At 46.5% G+C, this 20,023-nt stretch overlaps 2 protein-coding genes across 8 annotated transcripts; one reads left to right on the forward strand and one right to left on the reverse strand.

Moving 5' to 3' along the window:
- The first annotated feature begins 2,166 nt into the window (after positions 1-2,166).
- SLC45A1 (solute carrier family 45 member 1) lies at positions 2,167-18,001 on the forward strand. 6 transcript variants are annotated; one of them, XM_088178552.1, is made up of 11 exons: positions 2,167-2,219; positions 3,209-3,285; positions 4,217-4,394; positions 5,045-5,457; positions 6,481-6,573; positions 7,023-7,247; positions 8,256-8,995; positions 10,144-10,297; positions 11,349-11,525; positions 12,201-12,406; positions 12,478-15,729. In XM_088178552.1, exons 4-11 carry the CDS (start codon positions 5,055-5,057, stop codon positions 12,757-12,759), a joined length of 2,280 nt encoding a protein of 759 aa, XP_088034678.1. In that variant the 5' UTR covers positions 2,167-2,219; positions 3,209-3,285; positions 4,217-4,394; positions 5,045-5,054; the 3' UTR covers positions 12,760-15,729. The 6 variants fall into 6 exon arrangements, with proteins under 6 accessions (XP_088034678.1, XP_088034680.1, XP_088034676.1 ...); XM_088178553.1 differs by having other exon boundaries at positions 2,179-2,219; positions 4,220-4,394; XM_088178554.1 differs by lacking the exon at positions 12,478-15,729 and adding an exon at positions 16,760-18,001 and having other exon boundaries at positions 2,168-2,219; positions 4,217-5,457.
- A 351-nt stretch (positions 18,002-18,352) lies between these two features.
- On the reverse strand, positions 18,353-19,850 carry MRPS16 (mitochondrial ribosomal protein S16). 2 transcript variants are annotated; one of them, XM_014881733.2, is made up of 4 exons: positions 19,808-19,850; positions 19,473-19,730; positions 19,214-19,392; positions 19,094-19,180 (listed from the first exon to the last, which is right to left on the reverse strand). In XM_014881733.2, the coding sequence occupies exons 1-3, from the start codon at positions 19,818-19,820 to the stop codon at positions 19,253-19,255; spliced, it is 411 nt and encodes a 136-aa protein (XP_014737219.1). In that variant the 5' UTR covers positions 19,821-19,850; the 3' UTR covers positions 19,094-19,180; positions 19,214-19,252. The 2 variants fall into 2 exon arrangements, with proteins under 2 accessions (XP_088034681.1, XP_014737219.1); XM_088178555.1 differs by having other exon boundaries at positions 18,353-19,392.
- Positions 19,851-20,023: the final 173 nt, after the last annotated feature.

Here is a 20,023-nt window from a genome sequence, read left to right on the forward strand (position 1 = left end):
TGACACTGGGGGCAGGTAAATAAAAGAGATGTTGTCAACCCGTGGTTTTGAATGAGAATGTGATTGTTTTCTTCCAGAGCAACTGCAATGATTTTAATCAGTTCGTTATGAACGAGGCTTTTAAAACAAGTTTGTTCTCTCAATAGGCAGCAAATGGAGTAGTGAATATTATGGATATTGTGGATGAGACCTGGGTGCAGACATAGCATCCTGTTGTGGCCACAGCCATGTGGATCAGCACTGAGAAGTGATGTGTGGCAAGGCTGGGTTGGTGGAGACCCAGAAGCTTCATATCTGGAGAGGCAAAAGGAAAGGCTGAGCACAGACAGGTGAGGGATATCCCAGTACCAAAATAGCTTCAAATCTGCCAGGAGGACTGGAGACAGAATGTATGTCAAAATGGGGAACCTGTAGCATTCTCAATAGAAGCTGGCTCTGGTATGTAACACATGTTGTTTGGGGCAAACAGGTGTATTTTTGAGATTATTCCATTACTCGAATATGACATCTATGACCTTGGATTGACTCTCTCATCTCAGTTTAGTTTATCTTGTATGAGCATTTTGACAGGGGAGAAGGTGCACTGAATCAAATTGCTGACAACAACAGTGCAACACTGCCAGTGCATGGCAAATTTCTTGCCCAGTTTCACCTAATCTGGAATAATCAGGCACATGCCTTAGGGTCAGCTTAGGAACCTGTGCTTACAGAGAGCCCTGTCTTAGAAAGCAGCGAAGGGAAGAGTTTTGCTGGGACTGTGGATGTGCTGTTTGGGTTGTGGCTTTTGAGGAAGAACATTTGAGGATAGGTGAGGAGCCCAGTCCCACTTTTCATTTGGACAAGTACAAAACCCTTTGTGCCCTGTGAAAATCATGCTGTGAGTCAATAACCCTAAGTGCTGTACACAGGGCCTTACACTGCTGTTTAATTACATAAACACTGATGAAGAATACTTCACCAATATCATTGCCAAACTGACATAAAAAAGATGAACAACACAGATCAGGTGGCAGGAAATCCATGGCAATAAGAATGTGCAGTGATCTCTTGTGCCTGTCCTTGTGTGCTGCAAGATTATCCCAATTTCTCACGACTTCTTGTCAGTCTATATGAGCTTGTCCCCTAGCTGAACCCTACTTGCCTCAGACAGTGCTCTTTGGCATCTTTTCCAAATGTGATTGCACCCTCTATCGCACGAATTAGAGCTGTTTTTCTACAGACAAATGGCACAATTCCTTTTATTCCTACTATGACTAGTGATTTATGTGCCACCTTCCTGCTACAATAAATTCTACAAGACCTAAATATTAATATATGCTAGGGATTCTTGCAGTGTTATGGTAACCTCTGAGGATAAAATTAAGAATGCTTAATGATTAAGGCTCTGAATTTTAAGTTTTATTTTTAAAGTACAGCAGACTGCACTACATAATTACATCTTTGGAAACCATGAGGAAATTTTGGTCCAGCAGAAAATCAGTGTAAAACTGAACTATATCCTTAATTTCGTATTTTCCTCAACTTACTGCTTGTTCACAGGAAGACATCTCAAATCTGCCCTCGGGTAAATCTAGGCGCCCAAAATATAGAAACTATAAAATACTGTACAATAAAACTGCCTCATTTCTTTAGCCTAGGGAGGACTGTTAAATAGAAAAGTGCAGCATGTTCTATGGCATCTGCTCTACAAGCCTATCAAAAAATATCTCTGCGCCCTGAAAATCTGACTATCACGATCCGCCTCACCAGTGCCAATTTGGGAATGAGAGCCCGGCAGCCGCATCTGTCCGGGGCGAGAGCGACTGCACCGACACCGCGGGGCGGTGAGGACTGCCGTGAGCACGGGGACACTGCTCCGGCCCGGTTCCTCCTGCAGCCCCGCTCGGGGGCTCTCCGGGGGCGGTGAGTACTGCCGTGAATGTGGGGACACTGCTCCGTGCCTGTTCCTCCCGCAGCCCCGCTCGGGGGCTTTCCGGGGGCGGTGAGTACTGCCGTGAGGAAGGAGGGAATGCTCCGGGCCGGTTCCTCCCGCAGCCCCGCTCGGGGGCTCTCCCGGGGCGGTGCGGGGGCGGTGCGGGCCCGGGGCCCTCCCGCGGTTCTCGGGTGCGGGGGCGGCTCTGCCGCTGCCGGCGGCGAATGGCGGGGCGGGGCGGGGCCGGTGGCGTCACGGCGCGGCGCAGTGCGGGCCGGGCCGGGCCGAACCGGGCTGGGCTGGGCAGGTGAGGCCGGGCCGGGGGCGCGGGGGTGGCTGCGCGCTGGCGGCCGGGGCGGACGCGAGGCCCGGGGCCGTGAGGGGCCGTGAAGGGCCGTGAGGGGTTGGCGGCCCCGCCCCGCGGCTCCCGCCCGGCCGGCACAAAGGATGGGCAGGCGGCGGCCGGGTCAGCACCAGGGTCAGGGCCGGCCTTCCCCCGCGGAGCCCATGACTGTGGGGTTTTTGGAGCCCTCGGTACCCGACGCAGAAAAATTAGGATCAGATTCTGCCAGCAAAGTAAAGAGTTATTTTCGGCGTAGCGGTGCCCAGGAGGAGCGGTGAGGGTGGGCGGCCCTGCCTGCCGAGCACATAGCTGTGCACACACGTTTGTGCGGATAGCAGCCGGCAGAGCCAGCATCACCTTCCAGATTGTGATGTGCAGCTCTTGGTATGACAGACGTCGAGTGCCAAAAATCCCAAATAACTATTGACACTGAGGGCTAGCTGCCACACTACGGGAGAGGTTTCCTGCCTCGTCGCTGTTGTGATCACCACCTAGATTTACCCGAGGGCAGGTTTGAGATGGCTTCCTGTGAACAACCAATAAGTTGAGGAAAATGGGGGATTAAGGATATAGTTCCGTTTTACACTGATTTTCTGCTGGACCAGTGACATGATGTCAATATTAGCCTTTCATTTCAAGTAATTGCAGGTCACCACGTGTATTTTTGAGCCATGCATAGGGGTTCTTTCCTTATATCACTAAAACATTGGCACTTATGACTTGGAATGCAATTACTTTGCAATACACAGTAAAGAGCAGGAAGATAAAGGAGGATCTAGTATGAAATGAAACTAATGGATGAAGATAAGGAGATAACACCCTCTGTGCAAATGGTCAAGGTACAAGAGAAGTGAAGGGGGCTGCTAGCTCCTCTTCATTGTCATGGCTCCGTGAAAGGGATGTTAGACCAACTATCGTGAAACTGATTGGGTTTTCATTATGTCTTCTTTCAGGTATCTCCTCATTTTTAACAAGTTCTCATTGTGAGGAAATTACTTTTTCCTGGAGGCTGGTAAAGGTACTCTGCAAAGTAAGTACTCTGCCTGTGAGAGACATGGGTCATAAGAAGTTTTCAGTAATTTGCAGAAACAGTGTCAAGGGGAACACTGGTGCAGATGTCTTCACCAAGTCTCCGTGCACTTCTCTTTCTACTGGTCCTTGTATGGGACTTTGTAGCTAATGAGCTTTCCCAGGAAGATGCAGCTTGCTGTTGGTACTGTGTGAGGTGAAGGTTGTCAAGATGTGCAGCTGGGATTATGAATTGCTTGTTCTTCTCTCTTACATGATATACACCTTGGAGGAGAAGCAATCTCGAGGAAACCCTTGATACAATGTTAGCAATATTTCAATACATGTCATCTCACTCTCATTCTTCCTTATCCTCCCTGGCCCCCAAATGCACTCAAGTTACTCCAACTGCAATCTTCTGTGAGGTGCTTGGCAGTCAGTTTTGTGTTGTCTCGTGTCTCTGGATCCCTGCATGGAGCTGGGAACTGGTCCGTGTAGGCATCCTTCACCATGCTTAACAATACTGGGGTTAGCAAGATGGTAAACATGGGCTTATGGAGTCCTGCTTTTGGTAATAGTTGGGGATATGCAATAAGTTGTGGCTTTGTGTAGACTAAAGGCTACAGAAAGAAAGACTAGTGTATGAAATGCACCAGATGAAGAAGTAGAAAACATGAGATTTAGGGGAGTGCTGTACAACCAAAGAGTAGAAGAGCTGGGAGCTTTTTCCCTAGAGGAACTGTAATCAAAAAAGTAAGAGACTTATTTTACTCACTAGTGTGCAGTTGTGAGGGTTTTCTGAAGAGGGATGGGGTGATGTGGCGCCGTTCTTGTGCAGCAGCAGCTTTGGTTTGTGGGCAAAGAGGCATAAAGAAAAGGTCAAACTTCACTCATGAGCTGTTTCCATTTCTGGCAAAAAGAATCAAGAAATCACATGTGGTTCGTTTATGCAGCAGATCCGTTGGCATCTATCTGATGTGCTATTTTGGAAACCATTTGGCTGTTTTACCCACCACACTCTGCACGCTTTGGCTACAGGAGAGATTCTGATGAGATCCAAGGACCCTATTCAGCACTTGGGTACCATTAAGCACTGAAAGAGGAGTAGCAGTTCTGAGGGTGGCTTGTGGGGTATGTATCTTCTTCTCAGGATTCAGTCCCTAAGGATCAGACCCCGTCCTTGCAGTGGAGATATCTCTGCTGAATTGAGGAATGGAAATAGGAATAAAACAAAACTTGGTTATTGAGAAAAAGATGTTGCATTAAGCCTTGGCCTTAGCACAGGCAGCAGGAGTGGTGTGATCAGTACAAAAGGATTTTTTGCCAAAGTGATTTCATGTTGCAGCAGGGGTCTGGAATCTGCTGCCAGGCCACAGCTTTGCATTATTGTAAACATAGACTGAGACTGTGATTTATTTTCTTAGCTTGAGTGAGTTTAACTCAAGTGAATTCTACATAAATGTAAACCCTTTGCTGACCCATTGGGGACTTCTGGGAAGTGTGACATCTGTGACTGTTAATTGTTTTAAATATTTCAATCTTAATCCCCTGTGAGGATAGGCAAATATACCTAGGTAACCTAGAGAGTATCTCTGGTGTGTCATTTGTGCTCATGAAACACAAATGCCTTCCATCAAGAGATGGAAAGAAGAGTTGTAACTAACACAAAGGCCACACTTCATATGTGAAATGTTGAGAAATGACTTGAACTTCAGTAAAAAAAGAATTAAGCAAAGTTTTACTTACCTCAGCCATTTTGTTCTGAGCTATTTGTCTTCCAGACTCCTACCCATGATGATTCCACCATCTGCACCAAGCCCTGTCAGCGATGCTGCACTCCTGTCAGGTGTGGCTTCTCAGGAAGTCTGGAGGTCACCAGTTCCAGGCTATTCTGGACTGCCCACACGGCACATAAGTCACCGGGCCAACAACTTCAAGAGACACCCGAAAAGGAGAAAACACATCCGGCCTTCACCGCCACCACCGCCTAACACTCCGTGTCCCATTGACCTGGTTGACTTTGGGGATCTCCAGCCCCAGAGGTCTTTCTTGGAACTCCTTTTCAATGGGTGCATTCTCTTTGGGCTTGAATTCAGCTATGCCATGGAAACAGCCTATGTTACGCCTGTGCTGCTCCAGATGGGGCTTCCAGACCAGCTGTATGGAATGGTGTGGTTCATCAGCCCTATATTAGGTAACTTTTCTTAATGCTATTTCTTCCCTCTTATTTTTCCCAGTACGAGTTTTTTTTCATGTTTTGTTTGGAGTACCTCAGCTGTTCATGAGTATATTTTCTCAAGGTTGAGAAGTCCTAGCCATAATTTTAGACAAACAAACAGGAGGATAATTCTTGCTGTGCCCCGCCTGACATAAGACCAATGTGCTCAAAAGATCTGTTCTTTTAATAGCTTCTCAACCTCTTAAAATTTGTGTGAGGGTAGGCTTTGGTTGCTCTATTCCTGTATTTAAAAACAAGCATAAGAAGATCGGTGTATCCATTTATGTCCCCATGGAAAAAAGCATACAGAGACAGTTTTCAAGAGTGTGTGAAAAAAGGCAGAGTGGGATTGCCTTCTCCTATTTAACTTTCTGAAACAAATGAGGTGTTCCAATGATGAAGGACCACAGGCATTGAATTACTTGCCTTGGCACAGAGGCAGGGCTGGGAGTGTATCCATTACTATGGATACCACTTGGAAAATTTTGTTCTGCCTGTTCTTGTACTCACAACATGTGCTTCAGAAGAAGAGATAGACACCCCCAACAGCATAGATTAATACAGACACTTTCCTACTTGCATATTTGCTTCCTGCTGTTTTCCAAGCTAATCCTTGGAAAAGGGGATCTCACCTCTAATATGGAATAAATGTAATAGTTTGTAAGGAACAGAGTGTTTAAGAATGTGGAGCTTGTACTCTGACTCTTCACCTGTTGTCATACTCTGACTCTTCACCTGTTGTCAAACTCTGTGTTACTGATGCAGAGTGAAGTGCCCTGCAGTGAGCAGCAGCACACAGTTACTCAGTTACTCAGTCCCTGTCCTGGGCAATGCCAGGCAGTGTGCACTGTGTGCCCCTGGGTGACCAGTGCTCACTGGGGATGTCACTGTACTGTGGTGTCTCTTGCCTTAAATGCCTTTTAAGGCATGCCTGTTTTAACTCCTCTGTGAGAGAGGCCTGTAGAAAAATCCTGCTCACTGGTGATTCATTTTTTCTAGGGTTTTTGCTACAGCCTTTGCTGGGAGCCTGGAGTGACAGATGCACATCAAGATTTGGGAGGAGAAGACCTTTCATTCTGGTTTTAGCAGTAGGTGTGTCTTTTAGAAATGATGGGCATAACACTTAAAAAATGTCATGCATCTCTCTTCTGTGAGGTCCCTTATGGCACTAAGCAGAAAAAAATGCTCCTGAAGTGTTGGGTGTGTTGTGGGTCTGAAGAAGATGGTGAGACACTGAGCTGATGCTTTGGCAGCTGGAGATCCACACATAAAAGCTTCTCAGAGTCTGAAAGGATGTTTTGAGGGCCAAGAATGTGGATGTTTTTGGCCAGAGTAAACTCTAGACATTTGTTAAGCTCGAATAGTGGAAAAGGATTATGTGTATCCTATAAGCCACACTAATTTCCCAGGCTGCATTGACATGAACAAGAGCAATAGTGCTTGCTGCAAGGCTGTGCAAGGTAGAAGAATGCTTTTGGAGTCTGCAGCTCTGCAGGCTTGCTTACAAATCGTGACTGATTTTGTTTTGGTTTTATTCCCAGGAGCATTGCTTGGGCTCTCACTTATGCTGAATGGTAAAGATATAGGGAGTGCCTTGTCTGACACCGAGAATAACCACAAATGGGGGATCATCCTTACAATCTGTGGTGTTGTCCTCATGGACTTCAGTGCAGATTCAGCAGACAATCCCAGCCATGCCTATATGATGGATGTGTGCAGCCCAGTGGATCAAGACAGGGGCCTCAACATCCATGCTTTGTTAGCAGGTACGTTTTCTTGGTGCTTCCTGGGAGATGTAAACTCTGAGTAAACAAGCCCTGTTATGAGAAAGCAGGGTGTAAACACTGGTCTTTTCCTGAATAAGCATAATGACCAAATACTGAGAGGTATCACTAATTAACTGTAAAAAAATAATCTACTCATTGCTAAAGGTTTTTGTAACTACCTCAACTCAAACAAGATACAGTCTTGGGTTGTTCATCTGAAGGTGCCTCACATATTTTGTAAGACCTATGGAAACAAAATTATCCCTTAAGGGAGGAGGTTTGACTTCCTGCAGGTGTGTAATATGTGTCTTGTAGTTGCTCTGTTGGAGGCGAAAGTGCATACTGGGTGCTGTTGGTCCCTCACTGCTGTCATCTTCAAATGCTGTGCTGCCCTGTTCTAGGAGACTATTCCACACTCTTGAATGTGTTTGTGAGCAAGAAAGGAGAGTGTTGTAAGACTTTCACCATGTGAATGGAGAGAGAGAGGTGCTCTCAAAACTTCCCTGTTCATCAGTAGTAACACAGTGTCAGTTTTGTGCACTGTCAACACAATGCTGAGTAATGAGCTTGCTTCGCTTCTGAAGTGATTGGATCTGTCTTAGTTAGATCTACATTCCTCATATGAGGAAAATGGATTTTCACTTTCAGGAAAACAGTCTTAGCTGAATGATTGCAGAGCCTTGTCACAAGGCTGGTGGACACTTCTGTTTACGGACTGAAATAGCTAAAGGTAAGGTGTTTTGTTCTTGGCAAAGAAAAATTATAATTTTTAATGATTTGTATCATCACTTTCACAGCACTTTCTCCCTCTTTCTGTACCGTGTTGGTACATCCAGACTGTCCTTCTGGCACAGCTGTGTTTCTTAGTGCATTTGAAGTGAAAAGGGGTCAAATGCTAAAACAGGAATATCAGATTCTACTCATGATTCATTAAGCAAGTGATGCTGTGCTGCTACTGACTTGTGGGACTGGATAGGGAAGATAATCCTAGCTCTGTTTTTCCACCAGGTCTTGGAGGTGGCTTTGGTTATGTTGTTGGAGGAATACACTGGGATAAAACCAGTTTTGGAAAAGCTGTAGGAGGGCAACTTCGTGTCATCTATGTCTTCACCTCAGTTGTACTGACTATTGCTACTGTGCTGACTCTAGTTAGCATTCCAGAGAGACCCTTAAAGTCCTCTAACAGGAAGAAAAAGGTGATGAAAAGTCCAAGTCTTCCTCTCCCTCCTTCTCCACCTTTCTTCTTTGAGGAAAGTGTAAATGAAAACTCTGCTTCTCATAACTCAGCTCACTTACATGCAAGTTTTACGAGTCCTGTTTCCCCCATGAGCCCACTCACGCCAAAATACGGGAGTTTTATCAGCAGAGACAATTCTTTGACGGGAATTAATGAGTTTGCATCATCCTTTGGGACTTCAAATATTGACAGTGTGCTTATAGACTGTTTTACAGGAGGGCATAATAGTTACATGACACTTCCAGCTAGTTTGTCCAGGCAGCCTGTCAGTGTGAGCTTTCCTCGGGTGCCTGATGGCTGTTACCATGGAGCAAATGGAATTCTGGAGCAAGGGGAGAGCAGCTTAACATCAGGGCCTGATAGTGATGTGCTGAGAGTGGGTTCACTGGATGCAATAAAGCCACGGTCATCAGGGATCTTGAAAAGACCTCAGACCTTGGCCATTCCAGATGCTGTAACAGGACACTGCCCAGAGAATAACAGAAGAAGAAATGTAACCTTCAGCCAACAGGTAAGAGCAGGAAATCAATGATATGACCATGTAAACATGAGTGTGATTAATCTCTTCATATAGTTTTAAATGTGTGGTGCATAAATTGAAGATTCTTGTGACAGCTTCCTCATAAAAGTCATTATGTGAACAGCACACCTGCTATGACTCTGTCAGTAAAGTAGTGGGTAGAGTGTGAATTCTGTCTGACAGCCTGTCAGCTGCCTTTGTTAAGATGGCAGAAATGGGTATGTCCCACTCTTAACTGGGCCAGTTGTGAGAGTTAGGTCAGTATTTTTAGTCTTGCTTCACTACCAAGGGAGCTACCACATGAGAACAGAAAAGGTCACATTTTTATTGAGCCTGTATCTTCCCTTTCCACAGAAAGACCTGCAAAATAGGGCCAGGGATAGGATTCTCCCATGAGCTTCTCCTTATGGCAGTCATTACATCTGGCTCCATCAGGGAGGTGAGCTTTCCCTTACTGAGGGATAAGACTCTGACCTCACCTCCCACTGTTGGTGATAACTTGGAATGTCTGAGACCTCTGCATGCTGACCCATTTTTTTATGATCTGGGATGAGGTAAACGGTCCTCTGTTATTTTATTTTGTTTGGTTTGGGGATTTTTTGTTTTATTTTAAATTTTTGGGGGTGGTGGATTTTTGTTTGTTTTGTTTGTTGTTGCTGTATTTTGACCCAGTTTGTGAGAGCAGACTTTGTTAGGGCCAGGATTTTACATACTGGGCACACTGAGGTTGAGCATTGAGGTTAGCAAGCAGTGATAATGTGTTTCAATTAAACTCATCCTCTTCTTCCTCAGTGTCTCTAAAACTTCAGGATCCACATTCAGCTGAAAGTGGGTACAGCTCCTATAAATGCAGTGGAACTTATGCATTCCTGCTGTGCCTGTGCATCTGAATGTGGTTACCAAGTACCCTAATGAAGGGAAGAGAACTGGTTCAAACATACTGAAAGCTACAGTGCAGTGCTGCCATTTATCACTTCTTCCAGTCTAATACACTTCTTAATCTCCAAGTCAAACATACTCCAGCAGCAGAGTTTAACTTTCAGATGATCAGATAGGTGTGCAATATTGCATACATCTGCTTAAAGGATGTTTGTGCTGCCCTTACTGTGCTTGTTGACCTGGCAGTTCTTATGGTGCAGGTTGCTAATATCCTGCTGAATGGTGTGAAGTATGAGAGCGAGCTGAACGAATCGGGCGAGACCTCGGAGCAGCCCCTGTCTGTGAAGCTGCTTTGCTCCACCATCTGCCACATGCCCAAGGCTCTCCGTAACCTCTGCATCAACCACTTCCTAGGTACTCCCAAAGCACCCTCTTGCCTTCACCAGGAAGGACTCTACCTCGGGTGAACCTTTTTCAGTATTTTATCTATTGCTGCAATGGCTGCTAACTAGAGACAACTTGACTTCTTCTATATAGATATCAATGAGTTACCTTCTTAGAACACTTAGAAAAGAAAAAAAATAACCAAAACACCCCAGCAGAGCAGTAAAGTCTGTATTCCTAGGAAGGCAACAACAACAGCCTAAATCAGCACATCTTAAGTGGAATGTTCACACCAAGCAGAAAGATGAGATTAGTTGTATTTCTATGCTTACACCCTGAGACTGGCATTTACTTTCCTGCCTCTGACTGCTCATGTACAGGGCTCCCAGAACAGGCCAAGAGATGTGGAACATTGCAGGAGTGCCTTTAACCAGTATAGTGTTACCTTTACTCTTAACCAGTGTGTGACTGGTGTTTAGGAAGGGCTTGCAGCCATTCCAGTTTACACAAAATTAGACCGAAGGGACAGAAGGTAATTAATACTCATTGGCTGTGAAAGGAATTAAGGGATTGTCTACATCAATGGCCTTGGTGCCAATTTGTGAGCAGAGTTCTTAACTGTGTCAGAGGCATTCTGGAGACTGCAACCATGACAAAAGAAGCACTCCTTCCAGTCCTACGTGGGAGGATAACAGCAACCTGAAATTACTATGGGATGAGCCACTCTGTTAAACTGAGCACTGTGTCCTGTCAGAACCTGAAGACAGCTCAGACTGCTGTCACCTATTTTTCTGTCTTGTTAAACCAGTATTCTGTGGCCTTTAGTCAGCCTTGAGGTTTCCACTTAGGAATTCAAATGGTAAATCTTGGTCTTTAAAAGCCTGAATGTCTTTAACAAACATTGCAGCATTATGCATGGGAGCAGCGGTCTCAGATAAATGTGGCTGAGTGTTATGTAACACTCAGGTTGCACAACCTGTCCTAGGGTGTGATTTGTAATATAGCTGATAACATCCATGTAAGCTTACAAGGGGAAACAGGTATTCTGAAATCCTAATAGGTTACTTCTCGCTTCTTTCAGGGTGGCTTTCATTTGAGGGGATGTTACTCTTCTATACTGACTTCATGGGAGAAGTAGTGTTCCAAGGGAACCCAAAAGCACCTCACAACTCAGATGAGTATCAGAAGTACAACACTGGGGTCACCATGGGCTGCTGGGGAATGTGCATCTATGCATTCAGTGCTGCTTTCTATTCAGGTACTTGGTACAGTCCTCTTAACTACTGCTTTGGGAAAAGAGACATTTCTTAAAAGTGGTGTTTCTGCAACAAGTAGGCCAGTGTTTATGTTGCATTCAGCCTACCACACGGCACAAGTGCTGTGGCAGAGTGTTCTTTTTCACCCTATTCCTGCTACTTAGCTTGGCCTGCACTGTCAGCAGGTGAGGTCAGCAATCCAGTGAAGACACATCTCTCTTAGGATGTGGTTCCTTTCACAAGTGGCATTTTCAGTGTACATTGAATGCAGAGATACATGCAGTCACCAAAGGCACAATTCTGGTGCAGCACTACCTGGTGCCTGTGTGTCCCAGACAGAGCACTCAGGTGTCGTGTGCCACTCCAGCAGTTTGCCATGCATGTCATGCCTCTGCTGCCCACCCCCACCAGTTCCCATTGACCCCTGTGGGACAGGGGCACTGCCAGGCTTCAGCTCTGTGCAGATAGGGCAGCAATGCTGCATCATGGCAGCCAGATTTGGAAGGGTTCCCTGGCACTAATATGCAAGTCACCGATTCCTCAGAGGTGTAGTGGCTGCCACTGAGATGTGGCTGCCTAACCAAAGGTGGCTGCCAAAGGTGGACCCCTCAGCCCCACTGACCAGTGACAGTGGGAGGGCTGCAGTTCACCCCGAAAGCTGTCCCATTTTGTTGCAGCCATGCTGGAGAAGCTGGAGGAGCGCTTTAGCACACGGACACTGTACTTTGTGGCATATTTGGCCTTTGGGCTGGGCACGGGCCTGGCCACACTCTCCAGGAATGTCTACGTGCTGCTGTCCCTGTGTGCTACCTACGGCATTCTGTTCGCCACGCTCTGCACGCTGCCCTACTCCCTGCTCTGCGACTACTACCAGAGCCGAGAGGTGAGCCCCGGGCTGGGGAGGGGACAGGAGCCCCCGGGACACTCCCTTACTCTGTGGCTGTGTCCCTGCAGTTCGTAGGCTCGCAGGCGGAGGGCACGCGGCGTGGGATGGGCGTTGACATCTCCTTGCTGAGCTGCCAGTACTTCCTGGCGCAGATCCTCGTGGCCCTGGCCATGGGGCCGCTGACGGCGGCTGTTGGCAGTGCCAGCAGTGCCATGTACTTCTCCTGCCTGGTGTCCTTCCTGGGCTGCCTCTTCTCCTCCCTCTGTGTCACCTACGAGCTGCTGCCCACCGAGGAGCTGCCACCTGCTGAGGAGCAGCGCCCGCTCCTGCCCCGTGCACGGAACGAATAAATGGGAGAAGCTGCCACAGCCTCTGCTGCCTCATTGTGTCACCCTTGGCCTCTCTGTTGTGACAGGACGGGCTGTGCGCCCCCGGCATGGCAGCAGTGGGCTTGGCAAACGGAAAGAAAGGTCTGTGCTGGCTTTGCTGAGCTTTCCCCTGCCTGTGGGAAGGTGAGGGTGAGTCAGCAGCGCCTGGCACTGCTCGTCCTTCCCCTGAGGTGGCAGAGGCCTGTCTGTGCCCCTGGGGCCACAGCAGCAGGAAATGGTGGAGCCATTCCCTCCAGCTGCCTCGTGGTGCTGTCATCCCGGGAGATGACTGGCATTGTCCAGCGTGAGGCAGGAGACCTGGAAGTCTGGTGCCTGGGCAGGACAACCTCAGTCTCGAGTGGCAGTGAGCTGCTAGGCTGCACACACTGCTGCAGAGGACTGCCACCGTGGGAATGGTGACAGTTTGAGGGCAGAAGGAGCCACCTCCTGGCCAGGCAGAGCAGATTTGGTCGGCAAGGCCAGTGGAGATTCCTGTGAGGCCTTTGGGAGCTGCAGGTCCAGCCTACAGCCTCTGCCAGTGGAAGGCCTGGCTCTGGAGGGTGTTTTTCAGAACTTTGGGAAGGCTGGGATTAACTGGTCTTGCTTGGGTGGTGTAAGTCCTCTGTCAAGTGCCATGGGCTTCTGGGTGCACAGAGCTCCCACCAGCAGAACTGCTACAAGACATCACTGTGGGCTGAAAGTGCTGTGGCCTGGGTCCCACACCCCACTGTGGAGGTCCTGGCTGTGTCCTTGGTGATGTTTGCCAATATGTGTGTATTTCCTTCTTCATTAGAGTTTAATTAAGACTACAGGGGTTTGTGATGACTTAGCAGGAGGGTTTGACCATAATTCAGTTTAGCAGTTATCCATAACCCAGTTTTGGGGAGAAAGGTCTTTTCCCATCAACCTCCCTTGGGCAGAACGTTATTCTCAAGAACTTTACTCATGAGAAAAATAATTGGTATGGAAGCCTGCATCACATCATTCTTGTTTATAGTTTTACCTGGGGACATTCTGAAGGCTGGAGATCAGTGACTAAGTGCTTGTCAATTAGAGCTGCATTTTCCACATCTCAGTGAAACCAGTAAAAGGGCTCTGGGTTTCATTATCTGAGAAATTTCTGAATTATTCTGATTTTAGAAGGTAGTATGTGAGAATTTTTACAAGTTCTAGTTAAGGCCAGAAGTCAATTTTAAGTCACATTAATAAAACTATTTCTAAAGCCCCTGTCAGTCTGCCTCTGTGTTTGGGCAGGCAGCCAAGTTTTACCAAGGCTGGTGGGCATTTTGGTGTCCACATGTGCTGTGCATGGCATCCCTGTAGAGATTATATTTGCTCCTAGACCCAGAAGGGTTTTCTCTGGAGAGTCACTCATTTAAAATGGGTTGTACTTCACTGTTCACCTAAATTTATGCTGATCTGTGATGCCAAGGTGAAGTAATATGTATAATCTTTAGTTGTTGTGGTTTACTGTAATCCAGTGCTGAAAGCATAATTAATACATAACTTGTAAGAACATCTCATTTTTATCATCTGCTCCCAATTATTACATTTTAGAAGCAAGTTTCATATTACTCAGTATTGACTTAAACAGAGGAATACTGCTGAAATTATGAAGTCAAGCACTCAGAGATAAAGGACCTTTCAGGCTGATGAGTACATTCATCTTTCATTTCTTTGGGCTTACATGGTGTCATATCTGCAGGAATATCTGTGCCATTTCCTTGATTATAGGACAGCTGTCTCCAAGAATGTTCAGGACAAAGCTGGGACAAAATAGCATGAGAAGCTACATTTGGCACTTCTAATTTCTGACAATCTAAAGACTTGACTTTGGAGAATTATTCTTTTCTTGTTAGTCTGCTTTGTAATCTTAATTTCTCTTCCTTCTCAAACTTTTAAACTCAAAATTTATTTTATTTTTTGTTTGGTCCCACTAGCTAATGTGGTATTAGTTCTTAATTTTTTTTCCTCCTCTTAAGTTTTGTAGCCAGCATTATTGCACTAAATGGATTGTGAGCACTTTACTTTTCCAGGTAGCTGGAGTTGCAGATCATTTTGTTGCAAGTGAAAATCTTCAAAAAATTTAAAAAATCAATGTATTTGATGATAATGTTTGTCTCCATTTCCATCTGTAAATATCAATTACATTTATGCAGTTATAAAACTATTGCTATGCCTGTATGCCTTGCCCAATAGACTCTATATTACATTTTTCTATTTTATGGGATATGGACTTTATTTTGCATATGTATTTATGTAGTGGTACGTACACAGTACTTTTAAGTCAACATCAGTGTGTGTTGATTTGGGGCTTTGAGCAATACTAGTGGTGTCTGGAAAAAAAAAAACCAGAGCCTGTCACCATCATGCAGAGTTGGAAATTGCACCAAATCCTTAGAAGTAACTTTTAAAAGAGGCATTGCTTTCTTGCTTTCTCTCTTCCTTTGTCAAACATTTTGTATTTTACAGAAATTACTGTATATGGTCACTGGTGAACTGTGAACTGCAACGTGATGTTTCCCTTCTGGAATCCAAAGGCTTCAAATATTCTGTCTAAATTTGCAAGTTACTGGTTAAAAAAAAAGATGCATGAGTTTAGGCAGGAAAATGATTTTACTCTGTGCTGTTTTTCAATGATGCCTAAAGGTTAATTTTGATTAAGTCCATATCATTAAAGGTTGCTTCATGGCAATTATTTGTGGATGTTTGTAAATGTATTTATTACATATGTACAGAAGCAGGGAAAATGGGGAGGGATGGAGAAAAGACCTAACCAGTTTTCACGTGTTTGTAATTAAGATACCTGTAACCATTTCAGCATGTCTGCAGCTCCCTCAGCCTCTGCTGTGTCATTCAGCAAGACAACCTCATGATTTCAGAACTGCTGTTATTTGGTTGGAAAAATAAGTCTTTTCAAGAATCAAAGAAAATAAAATTTATATATACAAATATAGTATGTATCTATGTATATATAAACTATATTGGGAAGTATTTAAGAGTTCTCTAGTCAATTTATTTTCTACAAATGAGTAATTAAGCATCTTGCACTCTATAGGAGATACACTTCATTAAAAAAAGAATTTGTTTAAAAGGTAGTTTTCTAAATGTATGTTCTCCCTCAGACAAGAAGAGAGCCTCAGGAGAGAGGAGAAACTTTTAGATACCATTATCATATCAACACCCAATGGATTGCATAAGTCCAGTACACATATTGAGAACTCTTTGAGTACCAAGGGCTGAAATGCCAAGGAAAATCTCCAGCATCTGTTTGTCTAAATAGACATTTCCAAACCTGTGGTTGTTATTTCATAATTATTCATTTAGCCCAGCTTTTTTGCAGGGGAGGTTTTTGTGGATGTTCACTGGGAAATGGCTGTTCCTGTGCCCCAGGCTGCTGCTCCTGTAGTAGGGTCAGTTGACAAATTTCAGGTTCCAACACGCAAGACAGCAGCAAAAGCTGCAGGGCAGCAGCACTGGGACTGGCTGGAGGTGTTTTACTAGAATCCTTAATTGGTATTGCAATCCTTGCTGTGTTTGAAGGGTTGGGGAGACAGTGTTCTACACTGTACAAGAAGTTTTTAATATTAAAAGCCTTGTCAACACACTCTCTCTCATATATCTCATGCAGAAATGGTAAATGCATGGAATAATGAGAATTCTGGGTGAGTGCAGCTTGCTGCCCAATGCCCCCAGCCACGGTGGTGGCCAGGTTCTCTTCAGATCTGTAAGGCAACAGCACAGTCCAAGACCCAAAGAGGGTTAACAGTAAACAAAGGGAGGGATTGCTTCATCCTGTGTGGAACATGGAAGTCTGGGGAGCAGGAAGAAAGTAGGCAATGAGGAATTTAATGAGATGAATTCAAATGCAAGATATGCCCAGAGTAGCAGTCTGCAGGCTGGGGAGAGTCTGCAATGGGGGTGATGCATTATCAGCCATGTATGTAAGCTTGTTTGTCTGTTTTGTTCTTGCTTTTTCTAGGATCCAGTGATAGCTTTCTCTCAAAAAAGGATAACAAATCTTGTTGCAATAGCCAGTGGAACAGCCAGCAGAGGAAATCACAGCATCAGAGCAGAAATGAAGATTTTGGGTTGTGTGAGTACAGTGCTAACCAAGCTTATGAGAGCTACTTAAACATGAGGAATGTGACAGTATTACTGTCAGTGCTGTAAAGAATTACTGTGCTGGAGGTTTGAGCTTCACCCGTGGCTTTCAAGCCTGGCTTTTGCTGTGTGCCAGCCTGATGATAACCTACTCTGCTTCTGCTTTATGCTTATTCCTTTCACTTATTTTTAATTTACTACAGTTTTTTTTTTTAAGCCCACACAACTCTTTGGGAAGAGGGGATGAATACAACTGAGTCAGAACAATGCTTCTTTCTACCAAGAAAGGAAAATGTTTGCTCCTTTTGCCCAAGCTCTTGCTGTGAAGTATTTAGTGAAGTGTTTACAGCAACACACCCTTGAACCTACGTGCCTATACACTCCATTATTATTCACAGCCCCCTAAGCAACAGGGGCTCTTCATGGCTCCAGAGAAAAGTATCAAATAATCTTCTGAAAAGCATGTTCAGTCCAAAGTGTAAATGGCATTCAGTGCTCACAACTACCAGCTCCTGGTTTTCTCTACCAAATTCCAGGAGGTCTCAGGCACACCCTTTTTCCCAGCCCTGCACCTCTCACCATTTGCACAGTACTAGAAATGTTCACTGTAATTTGTTCTCAGCCTTCATCTGCTGTCAGCATCACAGCAGCTTAGAATTATGCTTTATATGCTCAGCATGCCTGGTTTTTGTTTTTTTTTTTTTAAGCTTGAGCTGTTGTGTCCTGTACGTGCACAGAACCCCACTGCTTCCACAGCAGGCTGGCTTTCCAGGGGCCCAGAGGCTGTGCACTGCTGCACAAACTGTTCTGACCTACATGGAACAGTTTATACATCTGGAAAAAGTTATTAATTTGGTCCATAAGAGACAGACCCAGTACTTCCATGGAATAATGAAAGAGTTAGGTGAGGCACTGCCAGACTCTCCTCTTAGAACTTCTTTCATTTACCTCCTGTTAGCACTGTGTCATGCAAAAGTAGTGTGCAGTGTCAATAGTCCCTCACCCCCTGCACTGCAGAGCAGCCCCAGAGCTCTTAGCATGGGAAAGGGCATGAAAACAACTCTTTTACTGCCTTGTGGATGACTGTGGGATGCTTTCTTTAATAACAAGGTAAAGTTGAGGTGTTGTGTGGGATTTGTTTTGTTTGTCTGCATTTTTAAACTGGGCCCAAAGCCAGAGCTCCAAATTGTCTTAAGAGAAACATTACAGACAGACATTGTGTTCAAAGGGGAAAGCTCCAGCAAGGAAGAGCTGTGTGGTACCTTTGGATTATGGTAAGAAAAACACTGCTGATGCAAAGCTTCCCCTTGGAGCAAGGAAAGGAAATCTGGAGTAAGCTAGAGAGGAATTTCCTAGAAACCAGTGCACCAGAGTGCACCTCCCATTTTATAGAAAATGTGATGCTAAACATATCAAATGCATAGAAGAGGGAGGTGTAATAGAAAAGCAATACCACTTTCCATAGCCTCAGTCACTTCCAAGAACAGCTTTTTAATCACCTAATCTTTCATCCATGAGCAGAAATAAAACCATTCTTTCTCAGTATTGTGAGAGCAAGCCAGGCCCTTTTCTTAAAGTATTTTGTCAACTCATCCTCTGTTGGGCTGGCTACACTACCAGTTTTATTGAGATGCAACACTGGAAACCTATCTTTACCTGACAGTTGTAGAATCATCTAAGAGTTGCACCAAAGGAAACCCCAAAAAGCTTAAGGGTACATCTGAAGTAGGAGAGAGACTTTGGTGGGTTTTTTGACTCTTAGAACGGGATCAAATATGTGATTAAACAGTAGACTCACAGCTCACTTCCCTTGTCCCTCTTTAAATGAGACTGAAATCTTTCTATTTGGCTTTTAAATGAACAAACAGGCCCAGAACCTCTCTGGGGAAGGTAAAGAGAAACCAGCTGCAGTTCCATTTGCATTTGTCACTGCCAGGCCTCCCTTGAACCATTAGACTGCTCTGTTACAGTAAATCACAGCCAGGAGTCAAAACACTTGACGAGTGGAGCAGGCCAATGGCAGCTGGCAGAGGCCATGCCACCACTGCAGGCAGAGCACCTGGAGCCAATGGCATGGCCAGGAAACGTTGTAGATGCCTTCTGGAATGGTCCTGTACCTGCATTAGAGCAGCGAAACCTCTTTTATGCACCAAATTTGGCAACAGTGAACTCTGATTGACAAGAGTCTGGAGAAAGCAGCAGATGGACGGTGTAGAGTGTAGAGGTAACATTTTAATGGGTCAGATGCACTGACAGAGCATGAGGAGTCCTCGGGCCCGGTGCAGTCCCGGGCCGGTGCCAGTCCCGGGCCGGTGCCAGTCCCGGGCCGGTGCAGTCCCGGGCCGCTCGAGCCCCTCCCGGCCGGGCCGTGTCAGGGCGCGGTGTCGGTGCCGGGCTCAGCCGAGGTGTCCGCAGGAGCAGTCTCGGGCTGCTGCTCGCGTTGTCGTCGCCGGCGCAGCCTCTCGGCGGCGGTCACCGTCATGGGGTGGAGCGGCAGAAACCCCGCCAGCCCTGCCCGGTGAGACGCGGTGAGAGCAGGAGCGAACCGGGGCCCCCCCGCCCCCCAACCCTGGCGCCCGCCCCAGGCCTACCCAGGAGCTTCTCGGCGGGCCGGGACAGGTGCGCGCCGCAGCCCAGCCAGTACCGCAGCCGCTCCAGGTTGAGCCCCGCCACCTTCTCGCCGTGCGCGTTGGGCAGCGGGTCAAGGCAGCCGAGCTGCTCCAGGTACTTCCCGTCGCGGGCGCGCCTGCTGTTGGCCGCCACGATGCGGAAGAACGGCCGGTTGGTGCAGCCCCCCAGCGCGAAGCGGATGACGACGTGGCCGCCGCGGCCCCTCAGGAGGCAGCTCCCTGCGGAGAAAGCGCGGGGCGGTCACGGCCGGGCAGGGCAGGACCGGGCAGCGCCGCTCCGAGCCCGCCGCACTCACCGAGCTGCACCATGGCGGCGGCACGGCCCGCCCGCGGCGCACAGTGATGACGTAAAGGGACAGGAAGCGCATGGCGAGGGCCCGCGCGGTGGCTGCCGGGAGTTGGAGTCTGCGGGGGTGATGACGTCATTGGGGCATCCCAATGAGAGAGCGATGCTGCGGTGGCGATGGATGGGAGATCACGGGCGGTCAGCTGGGGCTCCCCAAAAAGGGAGG

The sequence above is a fragment of the Sturnus vulgaris genome, chromosome 25 (genome assembly GCF_052056855.1).
Source record: "Sturnus vulgaris isolate bStuVul1 chromosome 25, bStuVul1.hap1, whole genome shotgun sequence".
Taxonomy (NCBI): domain Eukaryota; kingdom Metazoa; phylum Chordata; class Aves; order Passeriformes; family Sturnidae; genus Sturnus; species Sturnus vulgaris.